The sequence below is a fragment of the Schistocerca nitens genome, chromosome 5 (genome assembly GCF_023898315.1).
Source record: "Schistocerca nitens isolate TAMUIC-IGC-003100 chromosome 5, iqSchNite1.1, whole genome shotgun sequence".
Taxonomy (NCBI): domain Eukaryota; kingdom Metazoa; phylum Arthropoda; class Insecta; order Orthoptera; family Acrididae; genus Schistocerca; species Schistocerca nitens.
The window spans coordinates 342,679,339-342,705,969 of NC_064618.1; the positions used below are offsets into that span (position 1 = coordinate 342,679,339).

The window sequence follows — 26,631 nt, forward strand, 5'->3', positions numbered from 1 at the left end:
GTTTCTTTCGATATCCTCACGTCCTCTAAATGAAAGTTATCTTTACAGATGCACACTACTCGGCTACCATCTAACTCCTGCACCTATGACAAACTACCTTGTATGAAACATTGCGTTGCATCCAGTACCTTGTTGCCATGTATTGTATTAATCGGCGTAGCAGCTTCTACATTCACTCAGACCAGTCCTACTGTACCTTTCGGTATTGTATGCCGCAAGTCAAACTCAGAGATTGTGTTTGCAGTTTAATAGGTTTAACCAACATCTTGGGTATTCCTTGCGACAGTTTGGTTCTTTCAACCATAAAACCTAGACTGAATTATGTCTTGCCCAGCTCTACTATGCGCTGCTGTAAATCTCTTTGGGTGTGATGTTTAATCAGGAAGTCCAGACCCAGAATGACACCGTAGCTAATGCCCATGGTAGGAAGAACTTCCACACACACTTGAAAGTCTCTCCTTCCAACTCAGAAACCCAACAGTGTGAAACTGAGAGAATTCACACTTTTACCACCCACACCAATTAACCTACAGCATGATGGGCTCAAATTCATTGTACTCAATATACTCTGGCCATCCATGGGTATCTGTGATCCTGTATGTAACAACAGCTTATGTGACCTACCTTTTACACAACTGAATAGACAGGTATCTGCCACTGATTTTGCCCCATCGTGTCCCTTACTCGAATTTACTGGGAGTGTTGCACAGCGGTCACAGTGCCTCTGTTCTGTTTAAAACAGGGGCACAAGTGTTTCATTGATTCCATCATCTTAGTGCCTATGGACATTTTCTAACAGAGTGCCCCATTTGCTTGCACCTCAAATATTGTGGCTTCATACAGAACTTTTGAACATGCCTAAGAGAAAGACGTCTATAACATACAGTCTATGCATTAAACACTTCTTGCTTCACCCTTGGTCTAGTCAGTGAATCAGTTTCAGTCAAAGCCACTGCATTTGCTGCTGCTGCTTCATCCAAAGTTATCAGAAGCTCTTTCCATACCTTCTGCAGCACTTCGGATGGAAGGCCCTGCAAAAACGCATCAACCACCTGTTGTTCTGCTTGATGAAATTGGCTTTATTGACATGATCGTCATTCTCTAATTCATACATATTGACCCTGATTCTTCTGATGCAGTCCACACAACACACTAATGATTTTGCTTCCTTCTTTGCTACACCATTAAGTTGTTCGTGATAATGCCATTACGTACCATATTTTTCTTCCTGAAACTCTGTGAAGGGCTGAGCAACCTGCAATTTTTCATTGCCCTGATGTGTTGTAGCATCCCCTACCAGTTTTAAATGAACTGCACCCAACAACTGTTCATCACTCCAGGAATACTGTTCGGTTTCTCGCTGCAGTCTGGACAAGAATCTAATATTTTTAGAAGGCAGTTCTCCTTCTCGGTTCCAAATCTATTGGCTTCAGCTGCAAACTACTCACGTAAGTAATTGCACCATTCTGGTACTGTCATGCGAGGGGTCAAAAAGGGATCTTGTGTTTCAGGCCATACACAAACTACCTATGAAGACAAAAATGCCTTTCCAAGATTTACCTGGATTGGTGCCACCAATGAGACTGTAATAACATGAAGGATAGGTGAAGACACGTCCGAAGATGAACCTTCCATTCTTTGACCTTTCAAATGATTCGCTTCTGTACTCGAAGCTTCGTGTCAGCTCTGACCATAGCTACCTTATTTTTAGTATATGCTGAATTGCCTCCTGGGTTGTTGATTTCTCACTGACAGAGATTTTGCTCAGTATAGCATACAGTATACTCATAGATAAAGGAAAGGACAAAAATAACCAGACAGGCCAAAAAAAATATTGCCGACACTTACTTGCAAACTAACACTGACCATGACTGCTGCTGCACCGTCTTCTCTTCAAGGCTCTGTTGGATGACCATTTCCAGTTCTAGCAGATATTCTGACATCAATACTATAGCAAGTGTAATATAGGATAGGATTGGCTGAGTGGTTCTCTGCTGGAGGTTGGCGGAGGTCCAGGCAATGAATGCAGCAAATCAGTTATTGGAACACTTTATCAACAGACACTAACAGATGTGGTTCAATGCACCTGAAACTGACAGTGGGAGGGATTTTCTGTTCCTGGCATGTTGGTACAGGTGCACTGACACAGGTATTCCCCATGGATGGCAATGGTGGCCTGACTACCATGGCATGACATTGGATGGCTGCTGGGTGGTGGTGTGGCATGGAGGTGACTTCTGTGTGGCTAGGTTGGACATGCAAGCAGTGGTCATACGGTTGCAGCTCTGTGGAGACAGTGTCATAGGTGCAGCAACAACTGACACAGGCTGTGCATCATCAGACAGCCCAGACCCACCTGCGGGTTCGGGGGTTAGAATGGGCCCACGATATTCCTGCCTGTTGTAAGAGGCGACTAAAAGGAGTCTCAAACATTTTAGCTTATAGGTGATTGTCCCCTCTCGGGTTTGACCTCCATATTTCCAAATTCTTCTGAAGAGCAAGCAAATTGGGGATGGGCACCTTACATGGTGCATTATGTCCATCATGCATTGAGACCTTTAACCAGCTTTCTCGTCATCACATTGCCGTCCTGCTCGTTCTCCATCTCTTGAGCAAGGATGCATTCCTGGGTGCGAGTTACACCATGCACTGCGCAGTGTTGCTTTTTGCGGAGACGATGACCATGGACTTCCTTGCACCAAATATCCAGCATGGTAGGCAGTCCGTTGTGGTGGGGCCGCCATGTACTCTGTTGGTTGAAGCCCCCTGACAACACAGGAATCGCTCTGCTGATGCCTGCACCGTTAACTCCCCATATATGCCAAGGTGTAGAAGCCTATCTCCCTGGGGCATTAGGACTCCCAACAATGGCCGTCCTGCCAGGTGGCCCTTGCTGAGGCTGGGTGGTGCCCGTGGGGAGGGCCCTTGGTCAGAGTGGGTGGCATCAGTGCAGATGATCCACAATGAAGTGTGGTACATCATCTCTTGCTGGTGGCCAGCCACCAGCAGTCTCTAAGCATTCTCAGGCTCAATTCAACGCTCAGAAATACGATCCCAAATCGTTACCCTCCCTGGCCACACCGTGGGTGGAGCGTAAGGCTCTGGATGGCAGTGACAATTATTTGCCCCGGTTCCTAGTTTGTACGAGAGCTGATGGGGAGTCTTTCATGTCAACAAAGCCTCAATTATTCGTAGAGCATTTAGAGGAAAAGTTTGCGGAGATGGAGGGCTTGTCCAAATTGTGCTCTGGGTCAGTATTGATAAAAACGGCATCCTCTGCCCAGTCACAAAAGTTACTTGCTTGTGACAAGTTGGGGGATGTTTCAGTTACCATCACACCCCATAAGAATTTAAATATGGTCCAGGGTATTATTTTCCATAGGGACCTTCTTTTGCAGTCTCATGCCGAGCTGCGCGCCAGTTTAGAGCGACGAGGTGTTCATTTCGTCTGTCGCGTTGATCGGGGTCCGAAGGATAATCAGATTGCTACTGGTGCCTTCATCTTGGCCTTCGAGGACCAAGATTTCGCCGGACTCTCAGACACAATGGATGTCTCTCGCACAGATACTCAATCGGTGGTAGTAGGTGACCCAGCGGCATAATCTGCCTCCTCGATCCCGTCACGCCTTTCTCGGCCATGGACAGTGTCATTCTCCGGTGGAACTGCAGCAGTTTTTTCCACCATCTTGCTGAGCTCCGACAACTTCTCAGCCTTCACCGTTTCCTCTGCATTGCTCTTCAAGAAACTTGGTTTCTGGCGATGCGAACCCCTGCCCTCCGTGGCTGTCGGGATTATCATAGGAACCAGGCAGCTTATGAGAGGGTATCTGGTGGCATCTGCATCTACATCCTTCATTTCATTTACAGCGAGTCTGTCCCTCTACAAACACCTTTAGAGGCTGTCGCTGTTCGGGTGTGGACCCCTCAGGCTGTTACTGTCTATAGTCTCTATTTTCCACCGGATGGTGATGTCCCACAGCGTGTCCTGGCTCGCTGATGGCCCAATTGCCGCCACCTTTTCTGTTACTGGGCGACTTCAACGCCCATAACCCTCTGTGGGGTGGATCAGTAGCAGCAGGCCGAGGCAGCACCGTTGAGCAAGTATTGGCACAGCTCGACCTTTCTCTTTTAAATAATGGTGCCTTCACACATTTCAGTGTGGCGCATGGCATGTACTCTGCCATCGACCTTTCTGTCTGCAACCCTAGCATATTACCATATGTCCAATGGAGTGTGCATGACAACTTGTGCGGTAGTGACCACTTTCCGATCTTTCTGTCACTGCCACAGCGTCACTCTTCTGGGCACCCCTGCAGATGGGCTATGAATAAGGCTGACTGGGACTTGTTCACTTCCATTGCCACTATTGAGTCTCTTTCCAATGACGCCATTGATGCGGTGGTTCACTCGGTCACCACTGGCATCGTTACTGCCGCAGAATCTGCCATTCCCTGTTCTTCTGGGTCCCCTCGGCAGAAGACTGTGCCTTGGTGTTCGCCTGAGATCGTTGCGGCGATTAAAGATCGCAGGCGGGCACTCGAGCGTCACAAGTGGCATCCCTCATTGGAACACCTCATCGCCTTTAAACGGCTCCATGCGCAAGCCCGTCACCTCATTTGCCAATGCAAGCAGGAGTGCTGAGAAAGGTATGTCTCCACCATTGGCCTCCATACCTCTCCATCTCAGGTTTGGGCCAAGATTAGGCGACTCTGTGGCTATCAGACCCCCGTCAGTGTACCTGCACTTTCACTGAATGGAGCAGTCTTTAATGACTCCGACGCAATTGCAAACTGCTTAGGGGAGCATTTTGCTCAGAGTTCTGCTTCTGCGAATTACCCACTGGCCTTTCACTCCCTGAAAGAGCAGTTGGAACGTCAGAGCCTTTCATTTCACACGCGCCACCCTGAATCGTACAATACTCCATTCAGTGAGTGGGAATTCCAAAGTGCCCTAGGCACTTGGCCTGATACGGCTTCCGGGCCAGATCACATCCACTGTCAGATGCTCAAACACTGCTCGGTGGACTGCCAGTGACGCCTCCTAGACCTTTTCAACTGTATCTGGGTTGAGGGTGAGATCCTGTCACAGTGTCGGGAAAGCATCGTAATCCCCGTGTTGAAACCTTGCAAGAACCCACTGGAGGTGGACAGCTACCGCTCCATTAGCCTCACCAACATTCTTTGCAAGTTGCTCGAACGCATGGTCAGCCGGAGATTGAGTTGGCTACTTGAGTCTCGGGGCTTTCTGGCTCTGTCTCAGGGTGGGTTCCATAAGGGCCGCTCTGCCACTGATAATCTTGTGTGCCTGGAGTCTGCCATCTGTACGGCCTTTGCCCGCCGTCAGCATCTGGTTAATCGTCTTTTTTGACATGCGGAAGGCATATGATACGACATGGCGACATCACATCCTCTCTACACTTCATGGTTGGGGTCTGCTCCCGATTTCATACAAAATTTTCTGGCGCTTCGTTCCTTCCGTGTGCAAGTTGCGGCCTCCCATAGTTCCTCCCGAGTTCAGGAGAATGGGGTACCGCAATGACCTGTCTTAAGTGTCTGCCTCTTTTTGATTGCAATTAGTGGGCTCACTGCGGCGGTGGGAACATCTGTCTCATCTTCCTTGTATGCTGATGACTTCTGCCTATACTATAGCTCCACTGGCATTGCAGCTGTTGAACGGCAGCTGCAGGGCGCTCTCTGAAAGGCACGGTCTTGGGCTGTAGCGCATGGCTTCCAATTTTCGGCTGCCAAGACCTGCGTTATGCATTTCTGCCGGTGACGCACTGTTCACCCTGAGCCATGGCTTTATCTTGATGGTGAAGCTCTTGCTGTGGTAGAGACGCATCCCCCCCTGTGGATTCGGGGGTTAGAATAGGCCCGCGGTATTCCTGCCTGTCGTAAGAGGCGACTAAAAGGAGTTTCAAATGTTTCGGCCTTATGTGATGATCCCCTCTCGGGTTTGACCTCCATCTTTCTAAATTGTTCCGAAGAGCGAGCCAATTGGGGAAGGGCGCCTTACATGGTGCACTGTATCCGTCGTGCATTGAGACCTTTAGCCGACTTTTTCGTCGTTGCGATGGTGTCCCGCTCGTTTTCCATCTCTTTGGCGAGGATACGTCACTGGGTGCGATTACCACTCTGCAGTGTTGCTTTTAACTGCGACGACGACCTTGGACATTTTTGCACCTAAGATCCAGCACGGTAGCCAGTCCATTGTGGTGGGGCCGCCATGTACCCTGTTGGTTGTAGCCCCCTGACAACACAGGGATCGCTCTACTGATGCCTGCACCGTTAACTCCCCACGTATGCCAAGGAGTAGATGCCCGTCTCCCTGGGGCATCAGGACTCCCGGCAATGGACATCCTGCCAAGCGGCTATTGCTGCGGCTGGGTGGCGCCCGTGGGGAGGGCCCTTGGTCAGAGTAGGTAGCATCAGGGCGGATGACCCGCAATGAAGCGTGGTACATCATCTCTCACTGGCGGCCAGCCGCCAGCAGTCTCTAAGCATTCTCGGGTTCAATTTAATGCTCAAAAGTACGATCCGAAAACGTTCCCCACTCTGGCCACGCCGTGGGAGGAGTGTAAGTCTCAGGATGGAGGTAATAGTTATTCGCCCCGATTCTTAGTTTGCACGAGAGCTGATGGGGAGTCTTTTCTATCCACAAAGCCTCAGTTCTTCATCGAGCATTTAGAGGACAAGTTTGGGGAGGTGGATGGTTTATCCAAAATGCGCTCTGGGTCAGTACTGGTACAAACGGCATCCTCTGCCCAGTCACGCAGGTTACTTGCTTGTGACAAGTTGGGGGATGTTCACGTTACCATTACACCACGTAAGAGTTTAAATATGGTCCAGGGAGTTATTTTCCATAGGGACCTACTTTTGCAGTCTGACGACGAGCTGCGCGCCAACTTAGAGCGTAGAGGTGTTCATTTCGTCTGGCGGGTTCATCGGGGTCCGAAGGACAATCAGGTTGCTACCGGTGCCTTCATCTTGGCCTTCGAGGGTGATGCATTACCGGAGAAGGTCAAGGTGATGGTCTACCGTTGTGACGTCAAGCCCTATATCCCTCCCCCGATGCGGTGCTTTAAGTGCTGGAAGTTCGGGCATATGTCCTCTCGCTGTACTTCTAGCCTCACATGTCGAGATTTGTCAACTGCGGAGAGCATCATTCCCCTTGCTCGCCTGACTGCAAAGTCTTTCAGAAAGAGTGCAAAATCATGGAATATAAGACCCTGGACCGGCTGACCTATACTGAGGCCAAAAGGAAATATGACAGACTCCATCCTGTGAGAATGACATCTTACGCAGCTGCTACAACAACTGTGCTAGCCCCATCAGTTTCGAGACTTCCAGCCAGCTCGATAAGCAGTACGACTCCTCCTGCCCCCTTGCCCTTGGGGGGCTCTACCCAACCGGTTGCTCCTGCACCACCTACCTCAGGAGCAACCTCCTCCCACCCATCGGGGACGTCCGTCCCCGCTTCTCAGCCGGAGAAGCGTCTAACTTCTTAGGCTACTCTCGCCCGTAAGAGTTCCCTTGGGACCCTCTCTTCCCAGGGTTCCACCAGCGGGAAGGATGACGGCCGACAGTGGCATAAGTCCTCACCAGCGGCCGGGCGTAGGGCTTCACGATCCTCCTCTGTCCCGGAGACTGAATCGGTGAGGCCTTCCCAGCCGGTGAAACCCAAGGTTCAGCGAGAGAAGTCCAAGAGAAAGACCTCTAAGGCCAAAGAACTTGCGGTGGCACCGACCCCACCGCACCCTTCGCGCTCTGCGTCTTGAGGATGAGGTCGAGATTCTAGTGTCCACTGAGGACCTTGATCTCGCTGGTCCCTCAGACGCCATGGATGCCACTCGTACGGGTACTGAATTGGTGGCAGTGAGTGAACAAGCGGCGTAAATTGCCTTCCCAGTCCTTTCACGCCTTTCTCAGCCATGGACAATATCATCCTCCAGTGGAACTGCAGCGGTTTCTTCCACCATCTAGCTGAGCTCAGACAACTTATCAGCCTTCACCCTTTCTTCTGCATTGCTCTTCAGGAAACTTGGTTTCCAGCAATGCGAACCCCCGCCCTCCGTGGCTATCGGGGTTATTATAAGAACCGGGCAGCATATGAAAGGGTGTCTGGTGGCGTCTGCCTCTATGTCCTTCACACTCTATACAGCGAGTCTGTCCCTCTCCAAACACCTTTAGAGGCTGTCGCTGTTCGGGTGTGGACGCCACAGGCTGTTACCGTCTGCAGTCTTTACCTTCCACCGGATGGTGATGTCTCGCAGCATGTCCTGGCTGCGCTGATAGCCCAATTGCTGCCACCTTTCTTGCTATTGGGCGACTTCAACGCCCATAACCCTCTGTGGGGTGGGTCAGTGGCAACAGGTCGAGGCGCCACCATTGAGCATTTATTGTTGCAGCTCGACCTCTCGATTTTAAATGATGGTGCCTTCACACACTTCAGTGTGGCGAATGGCACATACTCCGCCATTGACCTTTCAATCTGTAGCCGTAGCCTCTAACCGTCTGTCCAATGGAGTGTGCATGACGACCTGTGTGGTAGTGACCACTTTCCGATCTTTCTGTCACTACCACAGCGTCACTCTTCTGGGCGCCCTAGCAGATGGGCTATGAATAAGGCTGACTGGGACTTGTTCTCCACCACTACCGCTCTTGAGTCTCTCTCTAATGATGACATTGATGCGGTGGTTCAATCGGTCACCACCGGCATCGTTACTGCCGCCGAATCTGCCATTCCCCGTTCCTCTGGGTCCCCTCGGCGGCGGACTGTGCCTTGGTGGTCGCCTGAGATCGCTGAAGCGATTAAAGATCGCCGGCGGGCGCTCCAGCGTCACAAGCGACATCCCTCCATAGCCCACCTTATCGCATTCAAATGGCTGCGTGCGCGGGCCCGCCTCCTTATCCGCCAAGGCAAGAAGGAGTGCTGGGAGCGGTATGTGTCCACCATTGGCCTCCATGTCACTCCATCGCAGGTCTGGGCCAAGATTCGACGCGTCTACGGCTATCAGACCCCTGTCAGCGTCCCTGCGCTCTCACTGAATGGAGCAGTTTCTACTGACTCCAACGTCATTGCCACCCGCTTAGCAGAGCATTTTGCTCTGAGTTCCGCTTCTGCGAACTACCCCCATGCCTTCCGCTCCATCAAAGAGCGGATGGAACGTCGGAGCCTTTCTTTTCACACCCACACTTCTGAATCCTACAATGCTCCATTCAGTGAGTGGGAATTTCACAGTGCCCTTGCCGCTTGCCCTGATACCGCTCCCGGGCCAGATCGCATCCACTGTCAGATGCTGAAACACCTTTCAGTGGACTGCAAGCGACGCCTCCTCGACCTTTACAACCGCATTTGGGTCGAGGGTGAGTTTCCGTCGCAATGGCAAGAAAGTATTGTTATCCCCATTCTGAAACCTGGGAAGAACCCTTTGGAGGTGGACAGCTACCGCCCCATTAGCCTCACCAACGTTCTTTGCAAGCTTCTCGAACGGATGGTGAGCCGGCGCTTGAATTGGGTACTGGAGTCTCGGGGCCTTCTGGCTCCGTCTCAGGGTGGGTTCCGTAAAGGCCGCTCCGCCGCCGACAATCTGGTGAGCCTGGAGTCGGCCATCCGTACTGCCTTTGCCCGCCGTCAGCACCTGGTCGCTGTCTTTTTCGACATGCGGAAGGCGTACGATACGACATGGCGTCATCACATCCTTTCTACGCTTCATGGATGGGGTCTTCGGGGCCCTCTGCCGATCTTTGTCCACAATTTCCTGTCATATGGTACCTTCCGCGTGCAAGTCGCAGCCTCATATAGTTCCTCCCACGTCCAGGAGAACGGCGTGCCACAGGGTTCTGTTTTAAGTGTCTGCCTGTTTTTAATAGCCATTAACGGGCTCGCTGCGGCCGTGGGAAGTTCTGTCTCCGCTTCCCTGTATGCTGATGACTTCTGCCTTTACTACAGCTCTATTGGCATTGCAGCTGTTGAACGTCAGCTACAGGGCGCAATCTGCAAGGCGCAGTCCTGGGCTGTAGCTTATGGGTTTCAGTTTTCGGCAGCATTATGCATTTCTGCCGGCGACGTACTGTCCACCCGGAGCCGCAACTTTCTCTTAACGGCGAACTTCTTTCTGTGGTGGAATCACACAGGTTTTTGGGGGTGGTTTTTGATGCCCGGTTGACTTGGCTGCCTCATATCCGGCAGCTCAAACAGGCGTGTTGGCGGCATCTCAATGCTCTGCGATGTTTGAGCCACACCCGCTGGGGCGCCGACCGATCTACCCTGTTCCGGCTCTACCAGGCTTTAATCCAGTCTCGTCTGGATTATGGGAGCCTGACCTATGGCTCAGCTTCCCCATCTGTGTTGCGGGTGCTGGACCCAATCCTCCATAGCAGGATACGCCTTGCCGCTGGTGCTTTCCGCACCAGCCCTGTGGACAGCATACTAGTGGAAGCAGGTGTCCCTCCACTGCGGTTACGACGCCAACAATTACTGGCTGCTTATGCTGCCCATGTTTTTAGCTTGCCCGGGCATCCAAATTACCGTGTCCTGTTCCCGCAGTCAGTCGTCCATCTGCCAGACCGTCGGCCCCGGTCGGGTTGTCCGATCGCCGTACGCCTCAGGGAGCTTCTCTCCGGGCTTGGGCTTTTCCCTGTTCCACCTCCTTTCCAGGCACCTCTGCGTACACCCCCGTGGTGTGTTCCTCGCCTTTGCCTTCGGCTCGACTTGGCACAGGGCTCGAAGGACTCAGTCCCTCCAGAGGCCTTCCGCCGCCGCTTTTATTCCATCCTGGCCACGTATCAGGGCTCTGGAATTGTTTACACTGACGGTTCGATGGTTGCTTGTCGTGTCGGGTATTCGCTAACTCTAGGGGACCATTCCGAACAACGTTCCTTGCCGGATGGCTGCAGCGTTTACACTGCTGAGCTGGTTGCCATCTTTCGTGCCCTAGAGTATATCCGCTCCTGCTCAGGTGAGTCCTTCGTTATCTGTAGCGATTCCCTGAGCGGTTTGCGAGCTCTCGACCAGTGTTTCCCTCGTTCTCGTCTGGTGATGGCTATCCATGAGTCCCTGCATACTCTTGCGCGTTGCGGCCGCTCTGTGGTCTTGATGTGGACCCCAGGCCATGTTGGGATACCTGGCAATGAGAATGTTGGCCGCCTGGCGAAAGAGGCCACTAGTAAATCATCTCTGGAGATTGGCCTCCCGTAGACTGATTTGTGGGCAGTCTTACGCCGCAAAGTTCTTTCGGTTTGGGACACTGAATGGCGCAATCTGCCCACGCCCAACAAACTCCATCCAATCAAGCTGACGACGACTGTGTGGCTGTCGTCCATGCGGGTCTCCCGCAAGGAGTCTGTTGTCCTCTGCCGGCTGTGCATTGGGCACACTCGGCTTACGCACGGCCACTTATTGCGCCATGGGGACGCTTCTCTATGTCGCTGCGGCTCCGTTTTCTCTGTGGTCCATATTTTATTAGAGTGTGCGCATTTAGCTGTGCTCAGGCAGTCGTTCACACTGCCTGACACGCTCCCTGCCCTTTTAACAGATGACTCTGCTGCGGCTGATCTAGTTTTACGTTTTATTCGGGCAGGGGGTTTTTATCATTTAATCTAAGTGTTTCTGTTTTATCTTATAGTTTTGTGTTGATTCTGGCCTTTGGCCTCCGGTTTTAAACGGATTTTTTAATGTGTTTCAAGTGGTTGGCTATTCCTTTTTTATTTCTATGGTCGGCCAACCACCGTCACACTGTGTGATTTTAGTTCGTTTTGTCTGGTCTTTGTCTCAGTTTCTCTTGTTCTGTGTCGTCTGTGCTTTCTTCTGTTAATCGTTTTTATTCTCTGTGGTTGTTTTTAGTACTTGGAAAAAGGGACCGATGACCGTAGCAGTCTGGTTCCTTTAATCCCACAAACCAACCTAGAGACGCATCGGTTTTTGGGATTGGTTTTCGATACCCGGTTGACTTGGCTGCCTCATATTCGGCAGCTTAAACAAACATCCCGACGGCATCTTAACGCTCTTCATTCCTTGAGTCACACCAGCTGGGGTACCGATCGGTCTACCCTTCTACGGCTGTACCAGGCATTAATTCAGTCCTGTCTAGATTATGGGAGCCTGGCTTATGGTTCAGCATCACCTTCTTCATTGCGGTTGCTGGACCCTATCCTTCACAGCAGGATCCGATTCGCCACCGGAGCTATCCAGACAAGCCCTGTCAACAGCATACTTGTGGAGGCAGGTGTCCCTCCATTGCGGCTCCGGCGCCAATGATTACTGGCCACTTAAGCTACACACGTTTGTAGCTTGCCCGGGCATCCCAATTATCATTTCCTTTTCCCTCAGTTGGTCGGCTATCTTCCGGAACGGCGGTCCCGGTCAGGGTGTATGATCGCAGTTCATGTCAAAGCTCTTGTCTCTGGGCTTGAGGTTTTCCATCTTCCACCTCTTTTCTGGGACCCTCTGCGTATACCCCCGTGGTGTGTGCCCCGCCCATGCCTTTGGCTCAATTTGGCACAGGGCCCGGAGGATTCAGTCCCTCCTGAGGCCCTCCGCCGCTGCTTTCTTTCAATCCTTGCCGCGTTTCAAGGCTCTGATGATGTCTATACTGACAGTTCGATAGTTGCTCGTCGTGTCAGTTATGCTCTTACTCTAGGGGATCATTATGAACAACACTCATTGCCGGCTGGCTGCAGTGTTTTCACTGCCGAGCTGGTTGCCATCTCTCGCGCCCTAGGGTATATCCGCTTCTGCTCAGGTGAGTCCTTCATTATCTGGAGTGACTCCCTGAGCGGTTTACGAGCTATCAACCAGTGTTACCTTCGCTCCCGTTTGGTGCTGGCTATCCAGGAGTCCCTCCATACTCTTGCCCATTGCGGCTGCTCTGTGGTCTTTGTGTGGACCCAGGGGCATGTCGGCATCCCAGGAAATGTTCATGTAGACACGCTGGCCAAACAGGCTGTCAGTGCATCAGCTTTGGAGATAAGCCTTTCGGAGAGTGACCTCAGGTCAGTTTTGTGGCAGAAGGAACTTCGCACCTTGGGTGAAGAATGGCACACGCTTCCTTCACCCAACAAACTTCAGGCCATCAAGGAGGCTACCGGTGCATGGCGCTCCTCCTTGCGGGTCTCTTGCAAGGACTCTGTTGTCCTCTGCCATCTATGCATTACACCTGGATAACACACAGCTATCTATTGCGCCGCTAGGACCCACTTTTATGTCGCTGCAGGTTAGCTTTGATGGTGGTCCACATCTTGTTGGACTGCCCACTTTTAACTCCGCTCAGGCAAACGTTTGCGCTGCCTGATATGCTTCCTACACTTTTATCGGATGATGTTGCAATGGCAGATTTAGTTTTGAGTTTTATTCTTTCAGGGGGTTTTTATCGCTTGATCTAAGTGTTTGTCCTTTTTTTGTGTTGAGTCTGGCCTTTGGCCTACGATTTTAGACTGGGATTTTTAGTGCATTCCTTGGTGGTTGGCTTTTCCTTTTTAGTTTCTGAGATCGGCCAACCACTGCCACACTCGGTGTGATTTTAATTCCTTTTGTCTGATCTCAGTCTGTGTCTTTCTTGTCCTGTGTCGTCACTTGTCATCTCCATTGTTTGTTTTTATTCCTTGTGGTGGGGTTTAAAGTTCATGGAAAAAGGGACCGATGGCCCTAGTAGTCTGGTCCCTTCAATCCCACAAACCAACCAAGACAGCCCAAATGTGACGCCACCTTGTCAGGCTGGTCGTGGTAGTTTAAATCCCCCATTCCATAGGTTGACAGTTGCAGAAAGCCCATGTATCGAAGTTGTGACAAAACATCTGGAGCAGGGGTCATGGTCAGGCGTGGCATAACCAGTATGTCACTTGGTCATGTAGCAGGGGCCACGTGATACCCCTCCGGTTGACTTGCGGAAGCAGGCCTCTATTGACATTGCTGAGCTGATAGTGCATTGGCTGACAGTCTGTGGCATGGTTTCATTGCTGAGTGGCTTTTCTGGCTGCCAGATTCTGCAGATCTGTACATCTCGAGAATTCATTGCAATCTTAAGTTGACATGCATAAGTTCGAACAAGTACACCTTCGTTGAGTGATTTGAGTATCCACGTGCCTTCCGTGTCATTATTGAGTGAGTATATGGTGTGATCACTTTTGAGGAATATAATGATTTCCACAATACAGCATACATGGCAGGTGCATGTTTGCAGTTAAAATTCATTCCACTCTTGTTCATTGTTCCTTTATGGTATTGTACGTAAAATCATTACTGTATAAAAAATATTTCCAACTTAAGTTAATGAGAGCACCCATGAAGTTCCTTTTGTAATATTTTTCACTTCATATACAATAATATTGCATTCATTCCTTGTAAATTCTTCAATTTTTTATGCAAGTTTCAATGCAGAATTCTTTCACCCGACATATGGTTTCACTACTGATGAAACAAACAAAATACTCTTGACTATCTAAATTTCCTTAAGGTGTCTGCAAAGTAAAGTATTTTGCTGCTAATCCTTTCATCAGAAGTTATGATTTGTTTCGTTTATTGAATTTTCCTGAAGATTCAATGATATTTTCTGGAAGATGATTGACATAGCAAGAATTACTTTAATTCACTATTGCACATTTTGAAAATACATTCTTCTGGATGTTAAATGTCTCTCACACATTTCACTTGTGGTACATGTCTATATTCAAAACCTGTGATTGTTCCATTCTGTAAATTACAAAGTAATATGATGGTGGAAAGTTTCCAAAATGTGCTCTGCAAATAAAAAAAAAATAAAAAAAAATAAAAAGAAATGTAATGTGTGTGTCTAGGAATCATGTACGCAGGTATATCATGAACTAAATGCAATTTTGACAGAAAAACAGAAGGTAAATTGGAATGGGACAAAGGAATATCTCCTGGCTTTGTAATGAAAGGAGTGTTTTGCAAAATCCACCCATTCTGTTTTATACTGTCGTCCTAACTGCCGCCTGCTTCACGTCTGCTGTGCAGCGAGCTACCTTAAATTAAGTATTAACTGTATTTTTCTTACTTGTCACTTCTTCTTCCGTGTGTTTTTGCTTTTAGGAAGCTTTAATTGTCGAGTGCTAGTAATAGTGTTCCATTGGTTTCGTGTTTGTTTTGAATACAGTCAGAGAGCGTCCCTTTAGTCAACCGTAGTGCCAGTAGTGCTAGTGTTTGTTCAATACAGTCCAGAGACAGGTAGTGCTATTTTCATTGTTTTCTACAAGAAGTGGCTAGCAATCACAGTTTAGTCAACAATCAGCTGCCTTTAGTGAATTAGAAGTCTAGTTAAAAGTTGATTAACTCTCTACAGTAAATTGATTTCTTAGGATGGATAGGATGTGTGACTGCTGTGTACGGATGCAGGAGGAGCTGGTCACTGTTCGCGAACAGCTGAGTGTGTTGATGGCCACGGTCAGTCGTCTTCACGCTGCTGCCTTGGAGTGTAGCGGCAGTGGGGAGTCTGGTGCGTCGCATGGTACACCCCAGGTGTTACATGCTTCACCCACTGTCCCTGCTGTCGGGACATCTGCGCGGGTACGGGGCGCGGTTGGGCTACCCTCTCCCCAAGGGGAGTGGCGGGTTCAGCGGCGTTCGCGGCGCACGAGGCGGAGGGTAAATGTGGAGGCTGGCCGTGTGGCATCGCCCGCTCTGCCTGTGAGTGGACATGTGGCTGATCTTTCAGCAAGGTCCGAGCAGGCACACGGGGGGAGGGGTTTATTAGTTATTGGGAGCTCCAACGTTAGGCGGGTGATGGAGCCCCTTAGGAAAATAGCGGAAAGGTCGGGGAAGAAGGCCAGTGTTCACTCTGTCTGATTGCCGGGGGGTCTCATCCGAGATGTGGAGGAGGCCCTGCCGGCGGCGATAGAGAGCACTGGGTGCACCCGACTGCAAATTGTTGCTCATGTCGGCACCAATGACTCCTGCCGTCTGGGTTCAGAGGTCATCCTCAGTTCGTACAGGCGGTTGGTGGAATTGGTGAAGGCAGAAAGCCTCGCTCACTGGGTGGAATCAGAGCTAACTATTTGTAGTATCATTCCCAGAACCGATCGCGGTCCTCTGGTTTGGAGCCGAGTGGAAGGCTTAAACCTGAGGCTCAGACGATTCTGCGGAGATCTGGGGTGCAAATTTCTCGACCTCCGCTATCAGGTGGAGAAATGAGGGTCCCCCTGAATAGGTCAGGCGTGCACTACACGCCGGAAGCGGCTACAAGGGTAGCGGAGTACATGTGGAGTGCACATGGGGGTTTTTTAGGTTAGAGAATTCCCACCCTAGGCCCGACAAGATGCCTCCTGAGACGCGGCAAGGTAGGAGTAGGCAAAATGCAACAGGGAATAACAATATTAATGTGCTTATATTAAACTGCAGGAGCATCTATAGAAAGGTCCCAGAACTGCTCTCATTAATAAACGGTCACAACGCCCATATAGTACTAGGGACAGAAAGTTGGCTGAAACCAGACGTAAACAGTAATGAAATCCTAAACTCAGATTGGAATGTATACCGCAGAGACAGGCTGGACAGTGAAGGGGGAGGCGCGTTTATAGCGATAAGAAGTGCAATAGTATCGAAGGAAATTGATGGAGATCCGAAATGTGAAATAATTTGGGTGAAGGTCACGGTTAAAGCAGGCTCAGACATGGTAATTGGATGTCTCTATAGGCCCCCTGGCTCAGCAGCTGTTGTGGCTGAGCACCTGAAGGATAATTTAGAAAATATTTCGAGTGGATTTCCCCACCATGTTATAGTTCTGGGTGGAGATTTTAATTTGCCGGATATAGACTGGGAGACTCAAACGTTCATAACAGGTGGCAGGGACAAAGAATCCAGTGAAATTTTTTAAGTGCTTTATCTGAAAACTACCTTAAGCAGTTAAACAGAGAACCGACTCGTGGCGATAACATATTAGACCTTCTGGTGACAAACATACCCGAACTATTTGAAACAGGGAATCAGCGATCATAAAGCGGTTACGGCTTCGATGATTTCAGCTGTAAATAGAAATATTAAAAAAGGTAGGAAGATTTTTCTGTTTAGCAAAAGTGACAAAAAGCAGATTACAGAGTACCTGACGGCTCAACACAAAAGTTTTGTCTCAAGTACAGATAGTGTTGAGGATCAGTGGACAAAGTTCAAAACCATCGTACAATATGCGTTAGATGAGTATGTGCCAAGCAAGATCGTAAGAGATGGAAAAGAGCCACCGTGGTACAACAACCGAGTTAGAAAACTGCTGCAGAAGCAAAGGGAACTTCACAGCAAACATAAACATAGCCAAAGCCTTGCAGACAAACAAAAACTACGCGAAGCGAAATGTAGTGTGAGGAGGGCTATGCGAGAGGCGTTCAATGGATTCGAAAGTAAAGTTCTATGTACTGACTTGGCAGAAAATCCTAAGAAATTTTGGTCTTATGTCAAAGCAGTAGGTGGAACAAAACAAAATGTCCAGACACTCTGTGACCAAAATGGTACTGAAACAGAGGATGACAGACTAAAGGCCGAAATACTAAATGTCTTTTTCCAAAGCTGTTTCACAGAGGAAGACTGCACTGTAGTTCCTTCTCTAGATTGTCGTGCAGATGACAAAATGGTAGATATCGAAATAGACGACAGAGGGATAGAGAAACAATTAAAATCACTCAAAAGAGAGAAGGCCGCTGGACCAGATGGGATACCAGTTCGATTTTACTCAGAGTACGCGAAGGAACTTGCCCTCCTTCTTGCAGTGGTTTACCGTAGGTCTCTAGAAGAGCGTAGCGTTCCAAAGGATTGGAAAAGGGCACAGGTCATCCCTGTTTTCAAGAAGGGACGTCGAACAGATGTGCAGAACTATAGACCTATGTCTCTAACGTCGATCAGTTGTAGAATTTTGGAACATGTGTTATGGTCGAATATAATGACTTTTCTGGAGACTAGAAATCTACTCTGGAGGAATCAGCATGGGTTTCGAAAAAGACGATCGTGTGAAACCCAGCTCGCGCTATTCGTCCACGAGACTCAGAGGGCCATAGACACAGGTTCACAGGTAGATGCCGTGTTTCTTGACTTCCGCAAGGCGTTTGACACAGTTCCCCACAGTCGTTTAATGAACAAAGTAAGAGCATATGGACTATCAGACCAATAGTGTGATTGGATTGAAGAGTTCCTAGATAACAGAACGCAGCATGTCATTCTCAATGGAGAGAAGTCATCCGAAGTAAGAGTGATTTCAGGTGTGCTGTAGGGGAGTGTCATAGGACCGTTGCTATTCACAATATACATAAATGACCTTGTGGATGACATCGGAAGTTCACTGAGGCTTTTTGCAGATGATGCTGTGGTGTATCGAGAGGTTGTAACAATGGAAAATTGTACTGAAATGCAGGAGGATCTGCAGCGAATTGACGCATGGTGCAGGGATTGGCAATTCAATCTCAATGTAGACAAGTGTAATGTGCTGCGAATACATAGAAAGATAGATCCCTTATCATTTTGCTACAAAATAGCAGGTCAGCAACTGGAAGCAGTTAATTCCATAAATTATCTGGGAGTACGCATTAGGAGTGATTTAAAATGGAATGATCATATAAAGTTGATCGTCGGTAAAGCAGATGCCAGACTGAGATTCATTGGAAGAATCCTAAGGAAATGCAATCCGAAAACAAAAGAAGTAGGTTACAGTACGCTTGTTCGCCCACTGCTTGAATACTGCTCAGCAGTGTGGGATCCGTACCAGATAGGGTTGATAGAAGAGATAGAGAAGAACCAACAGAGAGCAGCGCGCTTCGTTACAGGATCATTTAGTAATCGCGAAAGCGTTACGGAGATGATAGATAAACTCCAGTGGAAGACTCTGCAGGAGAGATGCTCAGTAGCTCGGTACGGGCTTTTGTTAATGTTTCGAGAACATACCTTCACCGAAGAGTCAAGCAGTATATTGCTCCCTCCTACATATATCTTGCGAAGAGACCATGAGGATAAAATCAGAGAGATTAGAGCCCACACAAAAGCATACCGACAATCCTTTTTCCACAAACAATACGAGACTGGAATAGAAGGGAGAACCGATAGAGGTACTCAGGGTACCCTCCGCCACACACCGTCAGGTGGCTTGCGGAGTATGGATGTGGATGTAGATGTAGATATACTGCAGACATGGTTGCCAACATTGACTGACTACCCATGGTACGAGATGTCAAAGCAGAAACTTTGAAGTTGTGTGTCAAACACATAAAATATTTGTATTTCCAGTAACCTGTAAATACATATTTGACCTTCATTCCTATTTTAATGGTGACAGTGCAGTGTTAGCTCATGTTAATGTATGATAAAATCCCATTCTCTGCACTTTTTTGGTATGCTGTGTTTTTTGTTTTATTTTAACACACGATTAAATGTGTTGCAGGTGACATTGTGTCTTTTGTACTCATGTCGAAAGAGTTCTTGAATACAACAGACATTTCTGATACCTTTGCTGGTGTTCCAAGAAAACAGAAATTTGTAACAAATCCAACACCTTCGGCCGTTACCAGATATGTATGCATTTCAAAAGAAGGTAAGATTTTACAATGTCCAGATTTTTGTTTTCTTTGCAGTCACAAGAGGATTCTACATTATTTATTTCAGTTTAGCACTTAATGCAATTTTCTCATGTGACAAAAATTAAAATTATTATTTTTTTCATCGAGTAGTATTGCTGATATTGAGAATATTGCTTATAATATTTTGAATTTGACTTAAGTAGTGAACAACTCTCTCTATTTAATAATAGAAAGTAATTTTCCTGTTAAAACCAGAAAAACAGTTTATAAATGACGATTTGGAAAGGGAAAGAGATTGAATAGACCTAACAATATGAAATAATATTGTAAATATGAAAATAAAAGTAATCTTGTCATAAAAATCACGAACAGGGGATTAAACCATTGCTCAATGAGAGACACTGTTTTCCACATTGCAAATTGTTTGTTCAAATTTGTTTACTTTGCAGCAGATGGTTCATCCCATTCTCAACCCTTGGCATTCTGGGAGAGTGTGAGAAATAATGATCCAGTAGTTACTCAGCATGTGTGCTCTTTTGAAGAATCGGGAAGTGATGTTAGTTCATCAGTCGCATCCACCAATGTGGTGCTGAAAAAACATGTTGCAGTCATTCCAGCAGATGCAATACCAGCATTTCCTGGTTTTTGTTCTGCTGAGCGTCTTAATCAGAAACGATACAGCCAGCATGAACATGTTTCTCACAAACAGCATCCACCAGCACTCATCAAGTCATGCCGAGAACAGCAGAAATCCACAAGTGGGCAGAAGCATGCTTACTTATAAGTCATTTTTGTTTAGTAAATCATAATTTGCATGATCTGTAATCAGGAATGCCACTGGAGTGTGTTATGTATATATATATAGAATAGTGCTCACCAAATACATAATTTGTATCAGAATCAATAGTGCACAACATTTTGTTAGTTAACATAGTCACATAGAGCCAAAGAAAAGAATAGAGAAAGGAGAAGCTGAATGAATGTTCAAAAAAAAGAATGATCAATTCAGTTCCTCGTATTGAAGGTGATAGGCAAGAGCAGAAAGGCAAGAGCAGAAAGGCTTGTTGTATGGTGTGTTCTATAGGTAATCAGGAAATGTTTAGTAGATCAAAACCTGCTGCACAATTCCTATTCAGACATTGAAACAAACAATACTACTCATCAAAATTAATAATTGAAGTAAGCGAGCAAAATACAGCAATCGAAGAGAATCTGTTGAATGAAGCTACAAATGTATGCCAAAACAGGGCTAGCAGAATATATCTTTCGTAATAGACCTTTGTAGGAAAGGATTAATTTGCGCTGTTGATAAGTAATTTTGTTATAGAACAATAATCATTCTCTTGTGTGTGTTTTTGTTGACAAATTATGTTGATGAGGTAGCACTATGTAAATGTCAAACTATAGACTGCTTCCCCAGTAATTAATGTCATTCAGGAATTGTGGTGAAAACGATTTTTCTTCATTTCACATGCATCTTGGGAGTCTGCAAAAGATTTTCAAATTAGTAATGCCATTAAGTTATGTTTTATTTTAGTTCTTTTGACAATTTTTGCATGTTCTGCTTTCATGTACTGGCCTTTTGTTTACAGTTGTTCCTGTAATTTCTGTGTGGGCTTATTTTGCTGCTTCTACATTGCATGTAATTTTCTCACTTTCTGGTCTTTGCTACTTACATTACTTCTTTCTCATTAGTTTTCTTTGCTGTTGTCATAGTTACACTCTTAATATCAGGTGGTTATATTAAACTGATGATGTTCAGAGTGCTGCAGTGATGGCTGTATACATCGCAGGATGCCGGAACATTGTAGGTATGTTCATTAATTGGTGCACTCATGGAGTGTACTAAAAAGAATAGTAGTTCCACTTTGTGTCACCAGATGAAAATATGGCACAGTAAACATAATGTGAGATGTTTCCTGTTTTGATGTTAGTATGCTGTTTGTCGTTTGACAACGTGTGTTGATTTCTTGCGTGAAGTGACATAGCTGGTGCAAAGGATTATAAAGGTTGAAGTTTTCCATACAAAGCGCAATGGCCATGCACTGCTGATAAAGTTTTTTAAAATCTGAATTGCAGCAGTAGCGGCACTGCATTCTGGGAATATCGCCAACAAAAACAGCTGTGAGGAGAACCTCGTGTCAATAAGTGAGCTAAAAAATATGATCAAGAAGTGTGAAGAAATGGGTGAATTAGGTGGTGCAGCAGGGGCAGGGAGGTGTCTCATTCCCATGCCAGTTGTTGAAGTTGGTGTACCTGTAGCTGACTGTGCAGCACATGCCTCAAATTCTGCAGCAAGCACTCAAGCGGTGTCATGGGAATTCTCTCTCCTCTGGTCAACAGTTCAAAAGATATTGTGGTGCATTTTACACTCGTATCTGTACAAGATTCAGGATGTGTACCATATGATGCCCCAAGGTAGGCTACAACACCATGAATTTGTCATGTTTCCTCCCCTCCCCCCCCCCCCCCTGCATTTGTTGAGATGTATGATTTGAGACCAAGGAATATTTTTTGGACAGATGAGGCACATTTTACTCTGCATGGTGCCATGAATACACAGAACTGTTGCACATAGGGTTCTACTCTGCCACTTGTTGTGCAGGAGCATCCATTGGACTCAGCTTATGTGGCCGTGTGGTGTGGTTTCACAAGCTCCTTCATTCTCGGTCCATTTTTCTTTGAGGAGATGATGCCTTATGGGCCTGTTAGGTGTACAGTGACATCTGTACTCTATATGGACCTCCTTGGGTAACATGTAATTACAGCTTTGCAAGAATGCAACTGTGTCCACACCACGATTTTCATGCAAGTTGGGATGACACCATATGTCGCTTGCAGTTGAAAGGTTAACTTCGAGAAACCTGTGGTAATGACTGCATCATCTCCAGGCAGTTTCAAGATGTGTGGTCTTTCAAATTCCCCAACCGAAATCCATGTGACATCTGGTTTTGGGGATATCTGAGAGATCAAGTCTATCAGGGATGTATCTGAACTCTTCCTTATATGAGGGACAGCATAAGACAACATATCACTCTGCTTACACTGGATATGCTGCAAGCAACCATGCTATGTTAAGTAAGCAGCATGTTGCTGAGTCAGGAGACTGTGTATTGAACACATGTTATAACTTTGAGTGTATCCTAATAAACATGTCAGTAACACTATTATCATGTGTTTGATCATTCCCCTTATCCTGCACCCACACCACATTCTGACTGCTTTTTTTGAGTCGTCAGTCTTCTGATGGGTTTGTTGCTGCCCATCATGAATGCCTCTCCTGTGATAACCTTGTCACCTCAGATTAGCAATTGCACCTCATGATACTAATTGCAACCTATGTCCTCAGTTAGTTGCTGGGTGTGTTCCAATCTCCATCTTACTCTATAGTTTTTACCCTCTACAGCTCCCTCCAGTGCCTTGGAAGTTATTGCCTGATGTCTTGACAGATCTCCTGTCGTCCTGTCCCTTCTCCTTTTCAAAGTTTCCCTTATGTCCCTTTCCTAGCCTTTTCTTTGGAGAACCCTCCTCATTCCTTACCTTATCAGTCCACCTTATTTTCAACATTCTTCTGCAGCACATCATCTCAGAAGTTTCAATTCTCTTCTGTTCCAGTTTTCCCACAGTCCATGTCTCACTATCAACAATATTGTGCTCCAAACGTACATTCTCGGAAATTCCTTCCTCAAATTAATAATACTAGCAAACATCTCTTGGCCAGTAACTCCCTCTTTGCCAGTGCTAGTCTGCTTTTAAAGTTCTCCTAGCTCTGTCCTCCACAGCTTTTTTTGGCACCTAGATAGCAGAATTCCTTAACTTTGTGATTCCGAATTCTTATGTTAAGTTTCTTGTATTCCTCATTTCTGTTACTTTTCATTACTTTTGTCTTTCTTTGATGTACTGTCAATCCATATTCTGTACGCATCAGATTGTTCATTCCATTCAACACATCCTGTAATTCTTCTTTGCGTTCACTGAGGATAGTAATATAATCAGTTAATCTTACCATTGATATCCATTCACCCCAAATTTTATTCTGGCTCTTGAACCTTCCTTTTATTTCTCTCATTGCTTTTTGGCTGTACAGATTCAAGAATAGGGTCAAAAGACTACATCTCCACTTTACACCCCTTTTAAACTGAGCACTTCGTTCTTGACTTTCCAGTCTTATTGTTCCCTATTGGTTTTTGTACATTTTGTATTTTATATGTCTTTCCATATAGCTTACCCCCATTTTTCTCAGAATTTAGAACATCTTGCACCATTTTACATTGTTGAGCACTTTTTCCTGGTCGACAAATCCAATAAACATATCCTTATTTTTCTTCAGTCTTGCTTCCAGTATCAGCTGCAATGTCAGAAATGCCTCTCTGGTGCCTTTACTGTTCCTAAAGCCAAAGTGGTTGTCATCTAACAGATTCTCAATTTTCTTTGCTATTCTTCTGTATGTTCCAGAGGTTGAAAATACCGCTACAGTTGTAAGGTTCTTTTATTTAACACACGACCAGTTTCAGGCATCTTGTATTCATCCAATTTGGTGCTAGGGGTCACGGTACCAAGCTACGACACCTGAAGATGGGTGTATAAGAGCCTGAAACTGGTCATGTGTTAAATAAAATAACCATTCAACTGTAGGAGTATTTTCAACCTCTGCTATAATCCTCAGTTGTGGATGCTCCTCCAACAGGATTGCTTCTGTTTATTATTCTTGTCAGCAACTTGAATGCTTGAGGTGTTAAGCTTATTGTATGGTAACTCTCACAGTTGTTGGCTCCTGCTATCTTTGGAATTGTGGGGATGATGATCTTCCAAAAGTCTGATTGTATATTGCCAGTCTCATATATTCTACACACCAAAGTGAATAGTTGTTTCGTTGCCCCTACCCTAATGATTTTAGAAATTCTGATGGAATGTTATCTATCTCTTCTGCCTTATGTGACCTCAAGCCTTCTAAAGCTATTTTAAATTCTGATTCTAATACTGGACCCCCTATCTCTCCCTGCTGACTCTTGTTTCTTCTTCTATTACATCATTGGACAAATCTTCCCACTCATAAAGAACTAAAATGTACTCTTTTTACCTCCCAGCTGTCTCCTCTGCATTTAATGGTGGAGTTCCCATTGTTCTCTTAATGTTAGCGCCCTTGCCTTAAATTTCACAGAATGTTCTTTCGAGTTTTCTATAGGCTGTGTCCATCCTTCCAGTGATCAGTTTCTTCACATTTTTTATGAAGCCATTTTGCTTTATCTGTCCTGCACTTCCTGTGTGTTTCATTCCTAAGTTACTTGTGTTCCTGTAATTCCCTGAAAGTTTTGTATTTACTTCTGTCATTAGCTAGCTGAACTGTTTCATATGCTACCCATAGTTTCTTCGCAACTGCCTTCCTTGCACCTACGGTTTACTTTCCAACTTCTGTGACTGCCCTTCTTAGAGATTTTAATTCCTCTTCAACTGAAATGCCTACTGGGCTGTTCATTATAGCAGTACCTATAGCCTCAGTAGGTATGTTCATTAATCAGTGTGTGTCTCTTCTCTTCATCATTATTAAATTGTGATCTGAGTCTATATATCTGCTCCTGAGTATGTCTTACAATCCAATATCTGATTTCTGAATCTCTGCCAAACTATCTAACCGAAATCTTCCCGTTTCTCCTGGTCTTTTCCAAGTATATCTTCTCCTCTTGTGATTCTTGAACAGAGTATTCACTATTACTAACTGATATTTATTGCAGAGCTCAATTATTCTTTGTGCCCTCTCATTCCTATTACCAAGCCAATATTCTCCCATAACCCTTTCTTCTACTTCCTCCCCTACAATCGCATTCCAATCCTTATGACTATTAGATCTTCATATCCCTTTACATACTGAGCCACCCGTTCAATATCCCTCCCTCTACTCTCTCTCTCTCTCTCTCTCTCTCTCTCTCTCTCTCTCTCTCTCTCTCTGTCACTGTCACTCCATCTTCTGCCTATAACATCAGCATGTATTCCGGAACTATTGTTGTTGGTGTTGGTTTGCTGTCAATTCTGGTAGCAACCCTATCACTGAACTGCTCACAGTAACTCACATCCTATTCATAATGAATCCTACTCCCATTATACCATTTTTAGCTGCTGTTAATATTACCCTATACTCATTTCACCAGAAATCGTTGTCTTCTTTCCATTTCACTTCACTGACCCCTATTATATCTAGATTGAGCGTTAGCATTTCTATTTTCAGATTTTCTAGTTTTCCAACCACGTTCAAGCTTCTGACATTCCATGCCCTGACTCATAGAACATTATTCCTTAGTTAGTTATTCAATCTTTTTCTCATGGTCACCTCCCCCTTGGCAGTCCCCTCCTTAGTGATCCAAACAGGTGGCTTGCCCGCAATCTTTTGCCAATGGATAGATTATCATGACACATTTTTCAATTACAGGCCACTTATCCTGTGGATACACCTTATATGTTGTTAATGCTGTGGTTTCTATTGCCTTCTGCATCCTCTCGTCATTGATTGTTGTTGATTCTTCCGCCTTCCAGGGGCATTTTCCCACCTTAAGGGTGAAACTGTCCACTCCTCTGCCCTCTTTGACAAGGCCATTGGTAGAAAGAGGATAGCTTCTGATGCAGGAAGTCATGGGCCACCTTAATTGATGATTGTTTAAATTTTTTTATTTATTTATTCAAAATTCAAGCAGTGGTGAGGTTTGAACTTGGAACTGAGGACATTTTGATTACTATTCAAAGACACTGCCTTTAGACCATCAACATACCTACAATATTTCAGCACTCTGCAACGTATACAGCCCGCACTGCAGCTTTCGGAACACCATCAGTTTAATTATAACCACCCTTTTATTTATGTTCTTGTAAATTAGCCTAGATGCTAATTCTGAAGTGTTGGGGGAGATAGTTAACATTTCCATTGCATGACAGCAGCAAACATCTACGATGTTCCCTTTTTAATAAAGAGTCATTTACTTACTTTGTGACTGTTAGATTACAAATGTAAGGAACTGTAATTTGATTCTCAATTGTTTCTGGGATTTAATCTAGTAATTAACATTATATTAACAACCAACACTGAATTGTGTGTATGAAACAGAGTTTTGATATCGTTTGGACTTCAAGTTAAATG

At 46.2% G+C, this 26,631-nt stretch overlaps 1 protein-coding gene across 1 annotated transcript in view; it reads left to right on the forward strand.

Annotated features, from left to right (window-relative positions):
• The window catches only part of LOC126260433 (uncharacterized), a 195,648-nt gene that overhangs the window by 35,910 nt on the left and 133,107 nt on the right, over positions 1–26,631 (forward strand). Inside the window, exons 2-3 of the mRNA XM_049957762.1 lie at positions 19,370–19,519; positions 19,955–20,263. Coding sequence (XP_049813719.1) covers positions 19,393–19,519; positions 19,955–20,263 — 436 coding nt within the window. The 5' untranslated portion in view covers positions 19,370–19,392. The remainder of the gene's footprint in view (positions 1–19,369; positions 19,520–19,954; positions 20,264–26,631) is intronic.